Source organism: Diceros bicornis, chromosome 25 (assembly GCF_020826845.1).
Source record: "Diceros bicornis minor isolate mBicDic1 chromosome 25, mDicBic1.mat.cur, whole genome shotgun sequence".
NCBI classification, from domain to species: domain Eukaryota; kingdom Metazoa; phylum Chordata; class Mammalia; order Perissodactyla; family Rhinocerotidae; genus Diceros; species Diceros bicornis.
Genome location: NC_080764.1, coordinates 2,174,861 through 2,192,726, shown reverse-complemented (window position 1 = coordinate 2,192,726; position 17,866 = coordinate 2,174,861). Strand labels below are relative to the sequence as shown.

At 59.2% G+C, this 17,866-nt stretch overlaps 1 protein-coding gene across 2 annotated transcripts in view; it reads left to right on the top strand.

Annotated features, from left to right (window-relative positions):
* Nucleotides 1-17,866, top strand: part of TAFA5 (TAFA chemokine like family member 5) — a 260,582-nt gene that overhangs the window by 155,818 nt on the left and 86,898 nt on the right. For both annotated transcript variants that reach the window (XM_058568125.1, XM_058568126.1), the window contains exon 2: nucleotides 10,315-10,464. In XM_058568125.1, coding sequence (XP_058424108.1) covers nucleotides 10,315-10,464 — 150 coding nt within the window. The remainder of the gene's footprint in view (nucleotides 1-10,314; nucleotides 10,465-17,866) is intronic.

Genomic DNA, 17,866 nt, shown 5'->3' with positions numbered 1-17,866 from the left:
ATTGCCGCAGGCCTGAGAAGCCGTCCACACCACCATTTCCAAGGTCACACCATGTTCTCCGATTTGTCACCGTGACACTCGGAGTGACACCCTTCCCTTAGCGCAGACTCGTAGAGGTCGACTTGCACATGGAGGGCACATACGTGGATCTGAGAGTCCTGGTGCTGAGCTCACATGGCCCCGCACTGTCATTGTCACTGTCACGTCCTGTGGGACGGGAGATTCTTTCCAGTCCTCGCTGGTCCTGTGACTCTTCTGTGTGGAGCTGCCTGCCCTGGCCTGTCCGGACAGAGGACTTGCTGCACCCACCTTACAGTGGGAGGGGTCTAGGCCATCCCAGGACTGACTTCTCCTTCCCTGCAGGCTGGGAGGCACAAGAGCCAGAGCATCAGATTCACAAGCTGCATTTCCAGTGTCTGCAGAGTTTAGGAAGTAAACCCGGGTTGAAGCAGCAGGGACCCCGGGCCCATGAGACCTGGGTGTCGTGAGCATCACAGCGGGAGCTGGGTGGCGAGCAGTTTGGCACCCCTGCGGACACTGACGTCCCAGGAAGTCGTGTTGAGGCCAGGCCAGTGGAGAGAGGTTTGCGGGAAGACAGAATTGGGTGTGGGCCCCTCTGCTCCTGCTCCGGTCCTGGGTCTCCTGCTCCACCCCCCGGCAGGCAGCCTTCTGCCTGCTCGGGACAGTGCCTGGAAAGGCTGTCTGAGGCCTTCTCAAGGCCGCTTTTCTCCCCAGGGGCCAACCAAGTGCTTCCACTTCATGGTCTCCAGTGGGCCTCCTGGGTGTCGGTCACCACCATTGGTGTGTCCACACCTGGGGATGAAGCTGCAGGAACAGAGGGCCAATTCAGGCTGGACCATAGGGCCGTAGGACTCCGGATTCCCAGAGAAGGAAGAGGCTGAAGGTCATTTAGGCCAGTGGATTACAGTGTCTTTGACCATAAATCCTGATCTAAAAAAAAAAAAAATTTCTATATAACAGCCCAGTAAACAGGCACCTGCATCTGAATGAGAACCACAGCTGCGTTGACTTGATCCGTTTCGACTCTTCCCCCATCCCGCGGATATTCTGTCTCCCCTCCCCTGTACTCTGTCCTGAAAGCGTATCTGTGGCTGCCGGGAGCCAGGGGTGGCGGGAATTGGCTCTGGTGTGTGCGGGGACTTTCTGGGACAGGAGAAGGTGTGCCTCTTGGCGGGAGCAGCATTGCCTGGGTGTAAGCATGTGAACTCATAGACTGGCACTCACAGTGGGCGTGTTCCTCTGTGCGTGAACTCTGCCTGGGACCTGACTTTTAAAACACTGTCCTCTGATGTCACAGCGACTAGTGGGTGGTGACGCAGAGTTCCATAACCGGGCCCCGCCACCCTCCTCGCATCCCCCTGGAAGCCTGTTCTCCTCTGGCGTTCTCCTGGGCGTCCTGAGCTCTGGGGAGCAGCTTGTTCTGGGTCAGAGATGACACGGACGTGGGTTGTTTCTGATAACTGATGTTTCGAGTCCCCCACGAGCTGTCACTGCGGTCAGCCTCCCCGTAACCACCCTACCCCGTCTCCCAGAGGGCCCTGTGAGGCCCAGAACACTCACACAAGACCCCTGACCCTCGATGGCCATGAGGCGCGTGTGGACGCTCGATGTGCCCCCTGATCCACCATGCCTGCTCTTGAGGTGGGACACTGGAAGCTCTTCCCCCCAGAATGCAGATGCTCAGTGTTGTAAATGAAGTGCCTCAGGCCGGCCTGCAAGAGATGCAGCAGTGCCCCACTGTCCCTCTGTCCATAAGCCTCTCCAGGTCCCGTGACCCTCCCTGCCACAGCGTCCCTCCCAGCACGAGTACCAGTACTGGGTGGGTTTCCATGGCGTCGCCTACACAAACAGGACCCTCCCTGAGGGCAGAGCCGCCTTCTCACCTGACCCCCACCGCAGGCCCAGGGCAGACTGGCCATGGCACACTGAGAATCCACCTGCCCCGCCCTGCGTTTGAGCAGGCTGGGCTGTAAATGCCCCTCCTCGGGAAGCTCCACGTCTGAGCTCCAGACGGGTCCCACAGGGGCCCCCTTCCCTCCCCGTTGGGAACCTGCCCCAGGCCCCCCATCTTCCAAGTCACGCCATGCGCTAGGTCGTAATGCAGCCCATGGTCACCTCTGGCTGCCCAGGGCTGGCCCCCAGGCCTGCTGGCTTCCTGGCTGCCCCTTGTTTTCATTCTGATCCAGGCCCAGCACTGACATTTGTGGCTGCTAAACGCCGTCCTCTCGGTGTGCGCCTGTCAGAGTCATTTTGAATCTTTATTCTGTCATCCATCATATCAGACATCCCTCCCGGATTTATGTCATCGCCGGGCCAATTAAACGGCTTGTCTGTGTGTTCCTGGAAAGGAGAGGCTGCTGCCTGCGAGGCCCAGGCCCAGCAGAGTCACCCCAGCACTGCTTCCCGCCCAGGAGTCCACAGGGCACTGGCTGCCCAGTTGTCCACCTGGAGCCGTGGGGCCTGGACTGCGTCCGGGTGTAGAAACCGCTCCCAGCCCAAGTCCAGCACCCGAGGACCCTGGTACAACTTGCCTTTAGGACACTCTTGAGGTCCTTCTGGTGACTGGGCTCAGCGTCTGGGGGGGCGGCCCTCACCGGGGACTGTTCTGGGATTTTGAGGGGCCGGGGTCCTGCCATCCAGCCTGGTCTGACTCGGAGAATGAACAAAACTTGATGAAACTTGGTTCTGTCAGCAAAAACAGCAGCTGGACGAGGCCCATGTGTGCTTGGCTCACGGCCTGTCCGCACACGGCTGCAGGGACCTGCAACCCCAGAGGCCCCAAGGGCTACACATGTACCTGGGAGGTGTGTCCACAGATATTTTCTCCTGTGCTCCTGCCCAAGTCTCTGGGTCTCAAATCATGGCCCCCGGAAGTGTGATGTAGCCTCTGTATGCTGTTTCTGTAAAATCTGTGGAAATGAAGATGATAATGGGGCTGGCCCTATACGGGATTGTGAGGGCTTGGCACGGCCTCTCAAGTCCAGTCCAGCCCAGTGCTGGCACCTCGGGTGAGGAGTGCAGCAACTGGGCCCAAGGCCAGGCTCTTAGCCTCTGGGGCCCCGTGGGTGGTGGATGTCCTAGCCCCTTCTCCTGGGCGCACCTGCAGCCACCTGGCTGGGCTCTGGCTCTTGGCCAGTGGCTTCAGGAAGGCCTAGAGCTCAGCCACAGCTGGTGGCCCCTGATGACGGAGCCTGGGACACGCTTCAGGCCCGGCCTGAGTGCTGGCCCCCCGGTGCTGGCATGCCCTCCTGAGCCTGCTCTGTTGGACTCACCGGCAGAGCTGCTGCACACCCAGGGCTCTTCGTGTTCTGGGCACAAGAGAGCTGTGGTGGCAGGAGGAAACCATCCCAGGCCTCTCACATTCTCTCTGACCGTCACTCTCCCAGGCTCCTGGGAGCCACCAGACTGGGCACTTCGGTCCCCCTGCCTGGGGCATGGTCAGGGTTTTTGTTCAGCCACCAGCACAGCCCCGAGCAGATGTAGTCCTGAGCGTGTTTGTCAGACAGCCGCACTGCAGGACATACGAGCTGGAGGTCAGAGCTGGTGCCCGGGCGGGCATGGAGGCATGTCGGTACCTGCTGTCCTGTGCATATGAAGAGCGTGAATGGGCCCATGGCTGCGACTGGCCCTGCAGAAGCCCCCGCATGCCTGTGCGCCTGGCACAAACAGCCCAGGCTCACTTAGCAACCAAGGCAGGCTTACCAGCCACCAAGTGGGGCACACTCCTACGGTGGGGCTTCTTAAGGGACGTGCTCACTCTCCTCAGGCTCGGAGACCACCAGCCTGGCGGCCAGGACCATGGGTGGCTCAGGCCTCCTCTGTCCCGGCAGCCGTGACAGACTCAGGTCCCGAACACCTCTGAACTCACAGGCAGGGGCAAGGCTGCCTCCCGCGTTCCATGGCCAGGACGGGGGTGAGAAGTGACGGCCCCAACCAGTGCCCCCTATCCTGAGAGGGCTATCCCAGGGGAGCCCCAACTGTGTGCAGAGACACAGTGATCATAGTGGCCGGGGGGAGCGTGGTTGGGTTGTTCAGGTGGAAAGGTGTCCCCGTGCGTGCTAGGTGACAAAAGTGGGCTGTGGAGCAGGGAGTTTGCCTGAACCACCCACGCACAACCCGACCACAGATGCCGTCTGGGAGGAGATATGGGAGGGCGGCTCATCCTTGGGGGAAAAAGGGATCGTTTCTTTCTTAAAATTCCTGTCATCTGGTTTTTGTTAGATGATTATGTTGCTGCTTTTATAACGAGAAAACTCCCCCAAAGTTCTGTTCTGTCTCTTCTCATCTTTGCAGCAGCTGCCTGTCACCCTCCACACCCTCCTTGGTGTGCGTTTTGGAGGTTCCAAGCCCCTGAACCCCTGGCGGGCCCTGTGGGTCCAGGTGACCCCGGGCGAGCAGGCCGGCCTGCGTCCCCTTTGCAGAGGCAGCCACGGTGGGGGACCAGCTGCGTGTGCTGTGGGAGTGGGTGTCACAGAAAGAATTGTGCTTTCTTGTTTGTTTTATTTTTGAAGCAGTTTTTACCTTCTGGTCTTAAAAGTAAGGCCAGTTCCTTATATAAAAAACTTGTGAGAAGACAGAAAAGCATCATAACCCACCCCCCACCCCAGACAAAATGCCGGCAGCGTCTTGAGGTGGATGGATGGAAGCCTTTTAAAGCGAAGAACAAGGGGGCGATGGGCCTTGCGCTCAGCTGTGGGACCCAGGGCCCTGGAGGCCCGCCTGCCTCGTGCTCATCCTGGATCTGCCCGGGGCCCTGGGGTGACCGAGAGAACCCCAACTGTGGGCCCGACCCATCCTGTGCGGCCCAGTTTGGCGTGGGTTCCCTGGGACCGGTCCAGACGGTGGAAGCCCCCACACTCTCCCTGCCGCCTGCCGCCAGACCTGGGTCAGCCCTGGCCCTGCCTCCTCCCGGCCCGTGACCCCGATGGGCCTTCTCCTCCCTGAGCCTCCGGGTCCCTGCTTGGGAAAAGGGGAGATAGTGGAGTTTCCCTAGGACAGAGGAGGGTCAGCATGGTTCTGCCATTGTTTTGAGGCATCAGGGAGCCAGGCTCCCTGAGAGGACATTGGTCTCCATCCGCAGAGGGTCCCTGTCTCCTTAGCCTGGAGATGAGGCCACCTCCCCACCTACACCCCAGCCTTGCCCCGGACCCCTGCACACAGGCCTCTCTGTGAGCTCTGAGAGTGCATGTGTGTGTGTGTGTGTCTTTGTATCTGTGCACATTCGTGTGTGTATCTGTGTGTGTGTGTCTCTGTGTGTGTCTCTGTGTGTGTCTGTATGTGCCTGCCTGTGTATCTGTGTGCATATTAGTGTGTGTGTATCCGTGTGTGTATGTCTTTGTGTGTGGAGGAAAGAGAGCAGAGGTGAGCGGAGAGAGAAGGGGAATAGGGAGGGAAGCAGGGGGATCCCCAGCTCTAGAAGCTTCCTGGCTGCCGTGCTCCCCTCCTGTCCCCAGATCCCCTCCCGGGACCTGTGTCAGCACCTGAGGAAGACCCACTGGGAGTCGCGGGGGCTCTGGGGATGCAGCGGGTGGAGGGTGAGAGCTGGAGTGGAGGGGAGCTGGGCCCCACCGCAGCCTATCCCCCTCCTCTGGGGCCTGTCCCAGCTCCACTCCAGCCCCCGGCCAAGCCGGTGCCCTGTGTGCTCACGGCTTTAACCTGCGGCACCTCCCAGACCTCAGGGTCCACGTGTGCACTCTGCTGGGGTATGATGTGCAGTCCCATCGGGACTGAGCCAGCCACCCCACTGCCCTCAGAGCTTCAGGAGCTGAGTGTGAAGGGACAGGAGAGTGGGGCCTGGGGCAGGCTGTGTCCGGGGCTGGGCAGTCTAGGGGGCCGAGATACGCCTGCTCTGTACTGGATCCGGGCTCGGGCCAGGATGATGGGGTCAGTAGACACAGGGGGCTGAGGTGTGAGGAAGTGAGATCTTCACAACAAATGGGAAATCTGAGCGGAACAGTGATTTCTGAGGGCCAGAGGGGCACCTGCCTGGAGCTGGTTCTGAGCAGAACCCTCGGAGGGTCACAGGCAGTGTCGGGACCTCAGCTCTGGGTTTGCAGTGGCCAGTGTGGTCCACGGTGCCCAGGGCCAGCCTGTTGCTTGCCCCCTGCCCCCTGAACCCTGCCGCAAACTCGGGTGCAGTAAGTTGAATAAGATTCTCTGGATTCCCGCCAGGCAGAGTGGGACTTGGTGCGCCCGGCAGGTGTGGACGGACAGGGCGGGCCCAGCTCCGGGAAGAGGAGCTTTGGTATGTCCGCGTGAGCTCATGAGTTCAGGAGCAGATGGTTGCATTCTAAGTACTAGTTAGCAACGGGTTAGTACCCATGTTGAGTTTACAGCCTAAACTGAGGGGTTGGCTCCTGGTGCAGAACAGACAGCACAGGCCGGGCCGGGTGGAGGCCCACACCCAGTTGATTCTTCTCCGTGACATTGAACGTCCACCCAGTTTGGGATGACCACCCGTTTGATACCTGATCCTCGTGCTCAGCCGTGTGATCTGCTGGAAACACCCAGCATGTGGTTTAAGAACTGCCAAGTGTCTCGGGACACCGCCTCCTCTGAGGCCCCCAGGCGCCTCGGGTTTCTCGGTGCCTCTATGTTGGGCACGGCTGCCGATGCACTGCCTCCCCATCCCTGACCCCTTGCCCTTCATCTAGACAGCTTGCTTCCCAGAGTCGTGGACCTGCCCCGGGGCCTCCCGGGAGATCTGCCCTTTGCAAGCCTTATTGTCACAGGGTTCCGGGTGCTCGGATCCGTGGACGTGCGGTGGAGCCCCGGGGAGGAGGCCGGCAGGATTGGGACCTGCATCCGTTAGCTCCTCCAGGAGGCAGGGGCAATGTCCCGAGGCCCAGGCCAGCCCGAGAAGACGGTCACAGAGCAGGGTGAGGAGGTGAAGGCAGCCTGGGGTGAAGGCACAGGACGAGGGCCTCAGGATCTGCAGAAAACCAACCCAAAGCAAGGAATTGAGGGGCTGAGAAATACGAGCAGAGACCCTGAAGAGGGGCGGCCAGGGCAGCCGCAGGGAAGCTGTGTGGACGGGTAGAGCCAGGCTGGTCCAGGCGCTCCGGCTGAATCCTGGATGTCCTGTCAGCTGGTAATAAACCAGTAAGCTGGGGACACATCGTCTCATGAAAAGAGAGCTGTGCGGGGCATGCACCCTGCAGGTCGGACGTGTGGGCTCCTTCCAAATCGGGCAGGTCCGTATCTCCGACAGAGGCTGGTTTTCTTCCTTTCTTAGGTTGAATGGTGTCCCCCCAAAAGTTATGTTCAGGTCCTAACCCCCTCCCTATGAATGTGGCCTTATGTGGAAATAGGGTCTTTGCAGCTGTGGTCAAGTTAAGATGAGGTCATTAGGGTGGGCCCTAATGCAACACGACCAGTGACCTTATGAGAGGAGAAGAGACACGCCAGGGTGTCCTGGGCTCAGTGACAGCCCCAGCACTGCCACCCTCCGTCTCCGCTCAGCCGCAGTGGGTGGGCGGCTTCTGAGAACTGCCCCCTGCCTGGCATCCCAGAGGAGGCAGCTGGCACCGCGGTGCCTGGGAGACCCGCCTCTGCCGGCCGTGACGTCAGCCAGAGGTGTCTGGGGTCAGGGTGGGCGGCAGCAAGAACCGGGAATAGCAGAGCGGCCCCGCATCAACCTGCAGAGCTTAAGATAGCTGCCGGGATGGAGCCCACGCAGATGCCCGACTGCAGATCACAGTGTCACCAGCTCGTAAATCACCACATCCTCGTCGTGCTCCAGGACCCGCTCAGATGCAGTTACCCATAATCACGTCTTTGAGGCTCTAACCACTGTTGTCACGAGCAAGCGTCCCCTCCTTAGCCCGGACACTCTTCCCTCTGCTGCATTGGTTTACTTATTTATTTACACTTCTGTTTGTTTATTTTTGCCTTGTTCTTAGCACAATGTATAATTTTGCGGGTAATTAGCCAGTGAGAATCAAAATCTGCAGCTGAAGCCTTCAGGGGAGGCGGCATTGGGCATTGTCTGTGGGATGGGGTTCTGCTCAGCGAGGGGGTCTCGGTGGTTGGGGAGGAGGTGCCTGGGAGGCCCTGGGCTGCCCACATCCTTCGTCCTGCCTCTGTGTGGTTCCTCTGATGCGGGCCTCACATCTGGTGCATGATGGGCTCTGGGCGGCTGGGTCGGGGCCACCGTGCACAGCTCCCTCCCAGCCCTGGGCCGGCGTGTCTGGTGCCCGCTGCAGACGTGCTGGGCCCTCTTGGCTTGCACCCAGATACGGCACCACCAGGGTCAAGGGCGGCCTGGACAGCCCAGGGCCGATGGAGCAGGTGGCTGCCAGCTCCACACACTTCATCCCGCTAGCTTGTGCGATGCCTGCCCTGGACCCAGCCCTGGGCTGGGCTGGGGATCTGGAAGTGACAAAAAGGCAGGCACAGTCCTGTGCAGTGAGCTGCCTGGAGGACCTAGAGGGCTGCCTGGAGGACCCAGGGGGCTGCCTGGAGGAGGGGGCCTGAGGTGGCAGCAGGAGAAGGTGACAGCAGGAGTGTGGTGAGGATGGACACTCGGGCAGCCAGGGAGCAGCGGGGGGCTGCCAGCGACTTCTCTGCAGGGTGGGCGCTGCCACCCCTCCTCCACCTGCACCCAGGGTCCCCTCTGGGTGTCACCTGCTCATCGTTTGCTGTTCTGAGCTGCAGCATCACCCCCCAGCTCTCCTGTGTCCCTGAAGATCCCCTGTCCATGCACATGTGTGAGGCCGTCTCCCCAGCTGGGAGTAGCTCCCCAGGGGCAGAATGCCGTCCACTTCGCTCACATCGTCCCGGGGCCCAACACAGAGGACAGCATTCAGCTGGCGCTCACTGTTTGCTGAGAGACTGAAAGAGCAAGGCAGAGAGTGAGTGGGACCTCCACATGGCTCTACAGGGTGGGCCCAGGTGGAGGTCACGGCTGTATGGCCAGGCTGGAGCTGACCGGCCGAGGGGCAGCCCATGCTCACAGCGCCACGGTGAACTGGGGCAGTGCCGGCCGGGCTTGGGGAGGACCTCCAGCCTCAGGTGGGGTGAGGCGGCCGGGTTTCATGTTTACTGCCTTCCGTGGAGTGCTGGTGCCGTCTTTCTCCGTGTTGATATTCAGCACTTATTAGGGAGGCCGTGCCCCATTTTACAGGCAGAGCAGTGTCTGAAAGAACGCGGGTCCGTCCCTCTGCTGGGACAGTGGCCCTGGGGCCCCTCCGAGAGACAGGCGCTTTTCCTGGATTTCAGAGACAAGTGGAGGATGAGGAAGCCAGTAAAAGTTATTTAGTCATCATCTTCAAAGGAAACATGTCCCTTCTCTGCACACTGGGCTGACCCAGAGCCAGACCAAGACCATAGGGCCTCGCTGCCCCAGTCCTGTGCCCTGGGGTGGCCGAAATGCGGGAGCAGGGGCAGTGTCCATGTGGGACAGCAGGAGTGTGGGGCACGTCCAGGTGGCCTGTGTGTAACTGTGTGTGCATGTCTACACAGATCACATGCACACTGTATGAGAATCTCCGTGTTCATCTGTGTGTGTGTCCAGGTCACGTGTACACTGTACGAGCGTCTCCGTGTGTACCTGTGTGCCTTGTGGTCTGTGTGACTTTTGACTTCAGCACGTTCACCCGAGTCCCGCCCGTGTGGACCCGTGTGAAGTGTGCTCCGCGTCCATCTGCCAGGCGCGTGGAGTGTACACGTCTGCATTTTCTGTGTAGCTGTGTGTCTGTGTGTGCGTCTTGTGCATAGATGTGTGTGTGTGCACCAGCCTGTGGGGAGGGAGACGGCCTGGCACGGGGGGTTACGGCCAGGTCCTGTGGCTCTCGGCTCTACAGATGTGGGGTTTCTCCCTCACGAGGTGGCAGCTCACGCAGCTGTCACCAGACTCAGGGGAGGGTCTGCACTGGGGTCCCCGCCCTCAGGCCAGCTTGGGTGCGGAGGCAAGGGGCCCAGCGTGGCCTCGGATCGCTTTGCTTTGTGCTGTCCAGGTTACTGCGATCAGAATGCCTGGCAGTGTGAGAGGGCCCTTCCTCTGACTCAGCCTTCATTTCCGGCGCGACTGAGACGAGGCCACTTCTAATTTCCTGTCTACCGAGGCAGGGCTGACAGCGTGATATTGCATAAAAGTAGAGTCTCTGGCCCTGTCCAACGTACTAGCTTTCCTAGAGCAGGTTCCTGAAAGCATCGTTGCCGGTTTTCCCACGTCCTCTCTGGGGAAACAGCTGCTCTCCCTGCAGCTGCTGTGGGCCCTTTGCAGAGCGGGGTGGCCGGGTGGCTTGTCTTTGGGGTGGGGCCACTCAGCCCACGTCTGTGCCTCTCTTGCAGGTCAGCTGGCCGCCGGCACCTGTGAGATTGTGACCCTGGACCGGGACAGCAGCCAGCCGCGGAGGACGATCGCCCGGCAGACGGCTCGCTGTGCGTGCAGAAAGGGGCAGATCGCGGGCACCACGAGGGCCCGGCCCGCCTGCGTGGACGGTAAGAGCCCACGGCCGGGGCGGCCCCTCTGAGGGCCACAGGAGGCTGTGCGCCAGGCGTCCACCTGACGCAGGGCCCCCACCCACCCCGAGCGTTCTGTGGAGGCCAATGTTCTCGGGGTCAGGCCTGGGCTGGACAGTCTCATCCGGTGCGAGTGCTCCCAGTGGCAGTGCTGGCTCGTGCATGTGCAGGCCGACTGGTGGCTGTGGGCTTGGTGTCCGGGGTGCTGGGGATGTGGATGGCAGGGTGCAGGGTCCCCAGGCATGGCTGCGGGGAGCTCCTGGCCTGGAGGCTGTCCCCTCGGTGTTGCTGTGGGCAGAGGTCTCGGAGGCCGTGCCATCTGCGAGCCGGCCCGCGGCTCTGGGTGCTCTTACCCCTTCGTGTGGTTTCCGGCTGAGGCTGCCGGTGAGGCGGTGGGCTCCTCCTCCTCCAGGTCTGTCAGGCACCCGCAGGCCCCAGGCCCGGTGCCGTGTAGCAGGACCCCGCCCCCAGGGGCTCCGACGAGGAGTGATGAGCCCATGCGGCGGGCTGGTGGTGACCTCCCGCGGGGCCACCAGGAGTTGGACTGCCTGGTGGGTGAGATGCGCCGTGTTGACATCTCTGCTGAATTAACGCTCAGAAAGGTGCCTTGCGTGAGGCAGTACCTTTGGGGATTGTCTTTGGAGACAGAATCACAAGTGGAGGAGGGGAGCGCATGCAGCTGCTCTCAAGGCTCCAGCCTGGGGCCTTCCGTCCACTGGGAGAGCAGGCCGCCGTGTGCGCCACCTGGGGAACTGGGCGTTGACCAGCCCAGGCCCAGGCAGTTCCGGGTCGGACCTGGCACCCTGAGGCTGATGGCCAGGCAGGGGGTTCTGGTGTCCACACCAGCCAGGGGTCGGGGCCAGGAGGCATCCGAGCGAGGCCAGAGCCCTGCCCAGCCCCCTGTGACCAGAGCAGCTGGAGAGACGCCCTCGTCTGGGGCAGCCCTGGGGGCTCCTGTGGGTCTGACCAGCAGCAGCTTCGCGTGTCCGTCCAGGTTCCTTGGGGTGGATGGCCCCACGCAGGCGTGTGCGGGGGCCTTGGCTCCTCGGGGTGCTTCAGGAGAGGTGGTCACAGCACATGCAAGTGGCCAGGTCCCCGGGGTCAGCCGGTCCATCTCGTAAGGGCAGAGAGGGACTTACTGGGGTCTTCCAGAGCTGGGTTTGGAATCTGGGGTTTCTGGTTCTGGTCGGGGGCCCTTCCCTCCCCCACAGCCTCTGTGTGGGGCTCTGGGGTGCTGGCTCACATCCACTGCCTCCGCTCAGGAGCACGCCTCCTCTGACCTCTGACATGGGGATAATAACAGTGCGTGTGACGGTCACCTGAGGAGTGGCGGGAGATGCTGAGCGCGGGGCTGAGACATCGTGAGTGCTGGCACACTAGCTCGAGAGTCACTAGTGAGGGGTGGGGCGCATCAGGAGTAAGGACGAGATCTTCACTGTGGGACCTTGGGGAAGGCTTTCTGATGAGCCCGGCGGGTCCCAGTGTGGCCCCCAAGGCAAGAAAGGCATCCTGGGAAGGGGTCAGTAGAGCCTGGAGCCCACCTCGGGGGATGGGCTGATTGGATCAAGGACCTCCGCCAGCGTTCCCAATGAGTGTGTCCTTGGACTGGCCAGGACGTGGCTGGGCAGTGAGTCTGTCTGGCGCCCACAGCTGGGACCTCTAGCCCCACTGGGTGTCGAGCAGGAAGGGCCAGGAGGAGTGAGGGGCCTTGGACTCGCGGCCGGAGGGGCAGGCCTGGCCCACAGGACTTCCGGCCCAGGTGCCGTGCACCTTTGGGGCTGAGCTGGCTGCTCAGGTGCGGCTGCATGGGGGCCTCACCCGCAGAACCTGAGTGCCCAGAACACCCTGAGGACCGACGGGGCTCTCAGCTGACCCACTCCCCAGGTCCCACAGCCATGTGCCAGCCGCCTTGTGCTGCCAGCCCTTTGGGGACGTCAGGGACAATGGGGAGACTGTGGAAAAGGAGGCTGACCGTGCCGTGTCGGGGGCTGGAGGCGAACGGAGGCGCCTTCAGGCTGCTGTGAGGTGCGTTCTGAGGCGCTGGAACAGGGAGGACCACGCCCCGGGGGCTGGTTTTGTTTATAAGAACCTCTTGTCTGTCCTTAGTAAAACGTCTGTCACGTGGCATCCTGTAAAAGGGATTAAACACCCAGATGTGCGCCACTCCTGGACGTCTCCATGATTCTAGACTCCGTCCTGCAAGACTGAGTCCTGGGCAGATTTGGGGGACGGTGGCCATCTTGATCCCAGTGAACTGATTAATGCCCCCGCATTCCGCCACCGTCTCCGGCTCGGTGACGGGGACAAGCTCGCATGTGATGCGAGCGGGCCTTCTCGGCTGACTTGATTGATTCTTCCCGAGACCAGAGGGAGGAAGAGCGCTCCTCACAGGCAGGCGGGCAAGGAGCTGGCAGCCGCATCCCCTCCTCTCTCCTCATTAGCTCTGCCAGAGAGCTGGGCCTGCGGGGAGGGTTGGGGTCACAAGTGATCACTAATTGAATCTGGGTCTGCTCATCTGCAGCTGTGTGCTCACCCCTCTCCCCGAGAGCCTCCCGGCGCCTCCAGAGCCGGGGCCCAGAGACCCAAATTAAAACCGGCCGTTTTCAAGGGAGGCCAGACAAATTAGTTAGCTGGTGTTTTTTGCACAGTGGGCATTTTCCAGGCTGCCATCTAATTTAATTTTTGCTTTTCTGTTTTCTTGCTCTGTGTGCATAATAAGTTTTCTCGCGTGTAAATTGTGTCTGCTGAAAAGAAAACTTGCGCCCTGCCAGGTTGGTTGGGAGTTCATGCAAGCAAGTTTTAAATTGGGATGGTTAACACTGACCCTACCATGTGTGGAGAATCTGGGACCTTGAAAGACTGGAGCCTGTCTGTGTCTGTTCACTTATTGATTCATTTATTCATCGACTTATTCGTTCATTTGCTCACTCATTCATTCATTCAAATAAGGTGGAGGAGAGGTGTAAGGAGAGATTGACTCATAAAGTACCCAGTACCTAGAACATGCAGTGCTGTGGGGCAGGGGCTCTGGGACCCAGAGTACAGCCGTCTCTTCCTGCCTAGGACGTTGGCAAAGCTGCATCCATGAGGGAGCATTTGAGCAGGGTATTGAGGGATGAAGAGGAGCACACCAGGATAGCTTCTCTTCCTGAAAGGAAGGGGCTGGTGGAAGGAGGGGAACTCCTGGTCGTGTCTCTGCACTCGAAGTGTTTCCAGGTCATCCACTCCCCAGCCCTTTTGCGGCAGCACTGTGACCCAGCGTTCCTGCCTGGAGTTGTTCTGACTTAGAGACCCATCAGGAAAGAGGTTCTAAAATAAACCCCGGTCATCTCTGCAGGGCTCCGCGTCCTTACACGCAAATACAGGGCAAAACCTCACCTTAAGGCTGCCCATCGTGGACGCCACAGTTAACGACGGGTGAGTGAAGTCTCCCTTCCCCACGCGCTAGCTGACATGTAAAGTTCTGAGCCACCCTCTTCCCGTCAGTGGAAACGTGCCTGGTCCGGAGGCCTCGGCAGGGCTGCTGTGAGGACCGAGGCCCTGTCCTCAAGCCTCAGCCCTTCCCGGCATGCAGCAGAAAACCACCCGGAGCCGGCTCTCCCTCTCGCTGAAGCAGTGTCTTTCTTTGTAAATGGAGGTGCTTCCTCCCGTCAGCTGAGTTCCCGTGAAACTCTTTAGAAAGAAATCAAAGTGAAGAAGGCTGCGTGGAGCCCAGGGGCCGGGCGCAGGCCGTCGGGAAGAGGGGTCGTTTCTGAAGCAGCACTGCCCCAGCCCTGGGCACAAAAGGTGAAGGCAGGAGTCTCAGGCCCAGGACCAGGAGGTTGTCCTTGGGAACCATTGGGGAAGGCAGACCAGTGTCCCAGCTCGGCCAGGCCTGTGGTGAGGGCTGCAGCTGGCCGCTGGGGAAGAGCGGATAACCTGGGCTGGCACAGTCTGGAGAGGCTTCCGGAAGTCAGAGCTCCCCTCTGCACAGCCAGCCAGGCTCTCTGAATGCCCTGCCAGGACACCCTAGCTGATGCGTGACCAGTGGTACCCGCCGTGTTCCCGCCTGTCTAGTGACCATACCCTTGTGTTCCTGAGCAAGGAATACACCATATCACGTTGCCCACACATTAGGGTCAGAACTCATAATGTGCCTTTCCAGGGGAGCCCAGGAGGCAGAAACCCCCAGGGTGTGGAGTGGAAAGCCATGACCCCAGGCCCTGCGTGAGGTCACCAGAGGGTGCCCCTGGGCCGAGTCCCTGTCTTCATCCACAGATTGGGATAACAATGACCATCATCATGCTCTCCTTAGAGTGAAGTGAGATGGATGTGCAGAGGCCCTTTCTAAACCGGTGCCTGCTGTACCCAACTTAGGGAACCACATTTCCCCCGTTTACATTCTTCCCAGCAATACATGAGACACGTGTGTCGCAGACATGGCCTCGAGAGCCTCTGCTGAGGGAGCGTGGAGCAGGGATAAATGTTTGGGAGGGGTCTGTGTGCAGACGGCTGAGATGGTTCTGGATGAGGATGGAGTCCCCTGTCAGGAGGAAGTGAAGATCCAGAAGAGGATCCACATGGAGCCCTGAGGGGCCTCCTCATTTAGAAGGAGGTGAAAAGAACTGAAAGTCCAGAAATAAAGTTCCACATACACTGTCAGCTGATTTTTGACAAGGGAGCCAATACCATTCAGTGGGGAAACAATTGTCTTTTCCACAAATGGCGCTGGGACGACGGGATACCCACATGCAAAAGAATGAAGTCAGATCCCTACCTCACAGCGTATATAAGAATTAACTCAGCATGGACCAAAGACCTAAATGTTAAGGGCTAAATGATAAAACTTGTAGAAGAAAATAGGCGTAACTCTTCATGATCTTGGATTTGGCAAAGCATTCTTAGATATGACACCAGAAGCCCAAGCAACAAGAGAAAAAAGTAGATAAATGAGACTTCATCCAAGTTAAAAACTTTTGTGCTTCAGAGGACACTGTCAAGAAAGTGAAAAGGTAGGGGCCGGCCCAGTGGCGCAAACTGTTGGGGGCGCGCTCCGCTGTGGCAGCCCGGGGTTCGCCGGTTTGGATCCCGGGCACGCACTGCCATGATGTGGCAGCGTCCCATATAAAGTAGAGGAGAATGGGCATGGATATTAGCCCAGGGCCAGTCTTCCTCAGCAAAAAGAAGAGGATTGACATTGGATGTTAGCTCAGGGCTGGTCCTCCTCACAAAAAAAAAAAAAAAAAAAGAAAATGAAAAGGCAACCCGCAGAATGGGAGAAAATATTAGCAAAGCATGTGTCTAAGGGACTTTTATCGAGAATATGTAAAGAACTCCTATAACTGAATAATTAAAAGACAAATATACACAATTAAAGAGTTGGCAAAGGGTCTGAATAGACATTCTTCAGAGAAGATATGTGTGTGAAGAGCCAATAAGCACATGAAAATATGCTGCATATCATTAGTCATCTGGAAAGTGCAGATCAAACCCACAGTGAGCACCGCTTCATGCTCACTGGCGTGGCTAGGCTCAAACGTCAGGTAGTAACAAGTGCTGGTGAGGGTGTGGAGCAATCAGAACCCTCGCACGCTGCGGGGGGATGTCAAATGGTGCAGCTGCTTTGGAAAGTGACCTGGCAGCGTCTGGAGTGATTAAACGTAGAGTCATCCTGTGACCCAGCAATTTCACTCCTGGTGGGGTCCTAGGTATATACCCAGGAGAAATGAAGACGTACGTCCCCTCAAGAACTTGTCCACAAATGTCCGTAGCAGCGTGAATCATGATGGAGAGAAAGTGGAAACAGCCCAGATGCCCATCAGTGGACAAATGGATAGATAAAATGTAGGGTGCCCACATCATGGAACATTATTGAGCCATAAGACAGAAGGGAAATATCAACACATGCTACACGGATGAACCTTGAAAACATCCTGTGAAGGGAAAGAAGCCAGGCACAGACGGCCGCATGCTGTGTGGTTCTATTTACATGAAATGTCCAGAACAGGCAGATCTCTAGAGACAGAAAGCAGATTAGGGGTTGCCAGGGGCTGGGGCGGGGAGGGGAGAATGGGGAGTGAGGGGTGATGAGTACAGAGTTACTTTTCGGGTGAAAATGTTCTAAAACTGACTGATGAGGGTGCACAACTAAAAACTGTTGACTGCACACTTTGTGTGTGTGAATTGTACGGTAGATGAATTACGACTCTGTGAAGCTCTTACCAGACGCACACACACAGAGCTCGATGAGGACGGTGAGCTGGGGAGGCAGGGCGGGGACTCCCATGTCGTGGCGGGGGGAAGGGCCCAATCCACCCTCAGTGACAAGGACCAGGGTTTAGGACGCGGGCTGTCCTGCATCCTGGTTGGGTCGGAGCTCAGATTGGAGAAGATCTGACAGGAAAGTCACTATTCCTCAAACTCCCGATGACGAAGGGCTGACGTCCGTGTTGAAAGATACAGTAAACAGTAGATAACTGGAAAAATAAACCTTCAGAAAGCATCAGGCAGAAGTCTGTTTATCCTTAGACTCGGCAGACACCGGGTCACTCTGCCTGCCCCTCCGTTTCGGCACTGGCCTCGCCTAGTGAGGGCAGGAGCGGCCTGGGCCTGTGGGATCCCTGGCCTCACTTGGAGCAGCCCCACCTGCAGTCTTGGGGGGAGTTTGTCTGTGAAGGAGGGAGGGAGGCCCAGGAGTTGGATTTGGTGCCAGAAGCAAAAACAAAAGGAAAATAAACCTGAGGCCATTTAAATGCTGGTGGAGAGGATGAGGTGGGGCTTAGAGACTAAGAAAGAGGTAGAAGAGGCTGCAGTTCCCAGGACAGGGCTGGGGGGCGGGGGACCTCCGTGGAGGCGGGCAGTGTCCCTATTGTGAGGATGGACAGAGCAGAGAGGGGCCTGGACCTGGGAAGCTGGGGGCTGTGCCTTTTTCTCCACCAGGTAGGCGGCCTTGAGAGCCACCGGAGCCGGGCTGGGAAAGGATGCAGGAAGCAGACGGCGGGCACTGCCGAGGCTCTTATGTCCTCACCCCCACCCCATCTTCTGTCCTCTGTGGAGTTGGGAACCTTCAGAGCCTCACAGACCTAAGACATACCCAGGCACCCCAGGTGTGGCAGCCTGTGTCCGGCCTGGGCAGGCACCGAGGAACCTTTCAGGATGTGCCTGAGACGTGCAGGGCGATACCCCCACTGTGGATGTGTCCTCCCCATGTGGAGGCTTCCTGAGGCTGCAGCCACGAGCCGAGTCGGACAGGGACAGCCCTGCTCTGCAGGGTCCCTGCAGAGCGGAGTCCCTGCTCTGCATCGTGTGGGGCACCCCGGGGCCAGTGTGAGCAGAGCGGGGAGCAGACCGAGTGTGGCAGGTGTGCCCGGCAGCCTGCTCCTAATCCAGTGACCACGAGGAA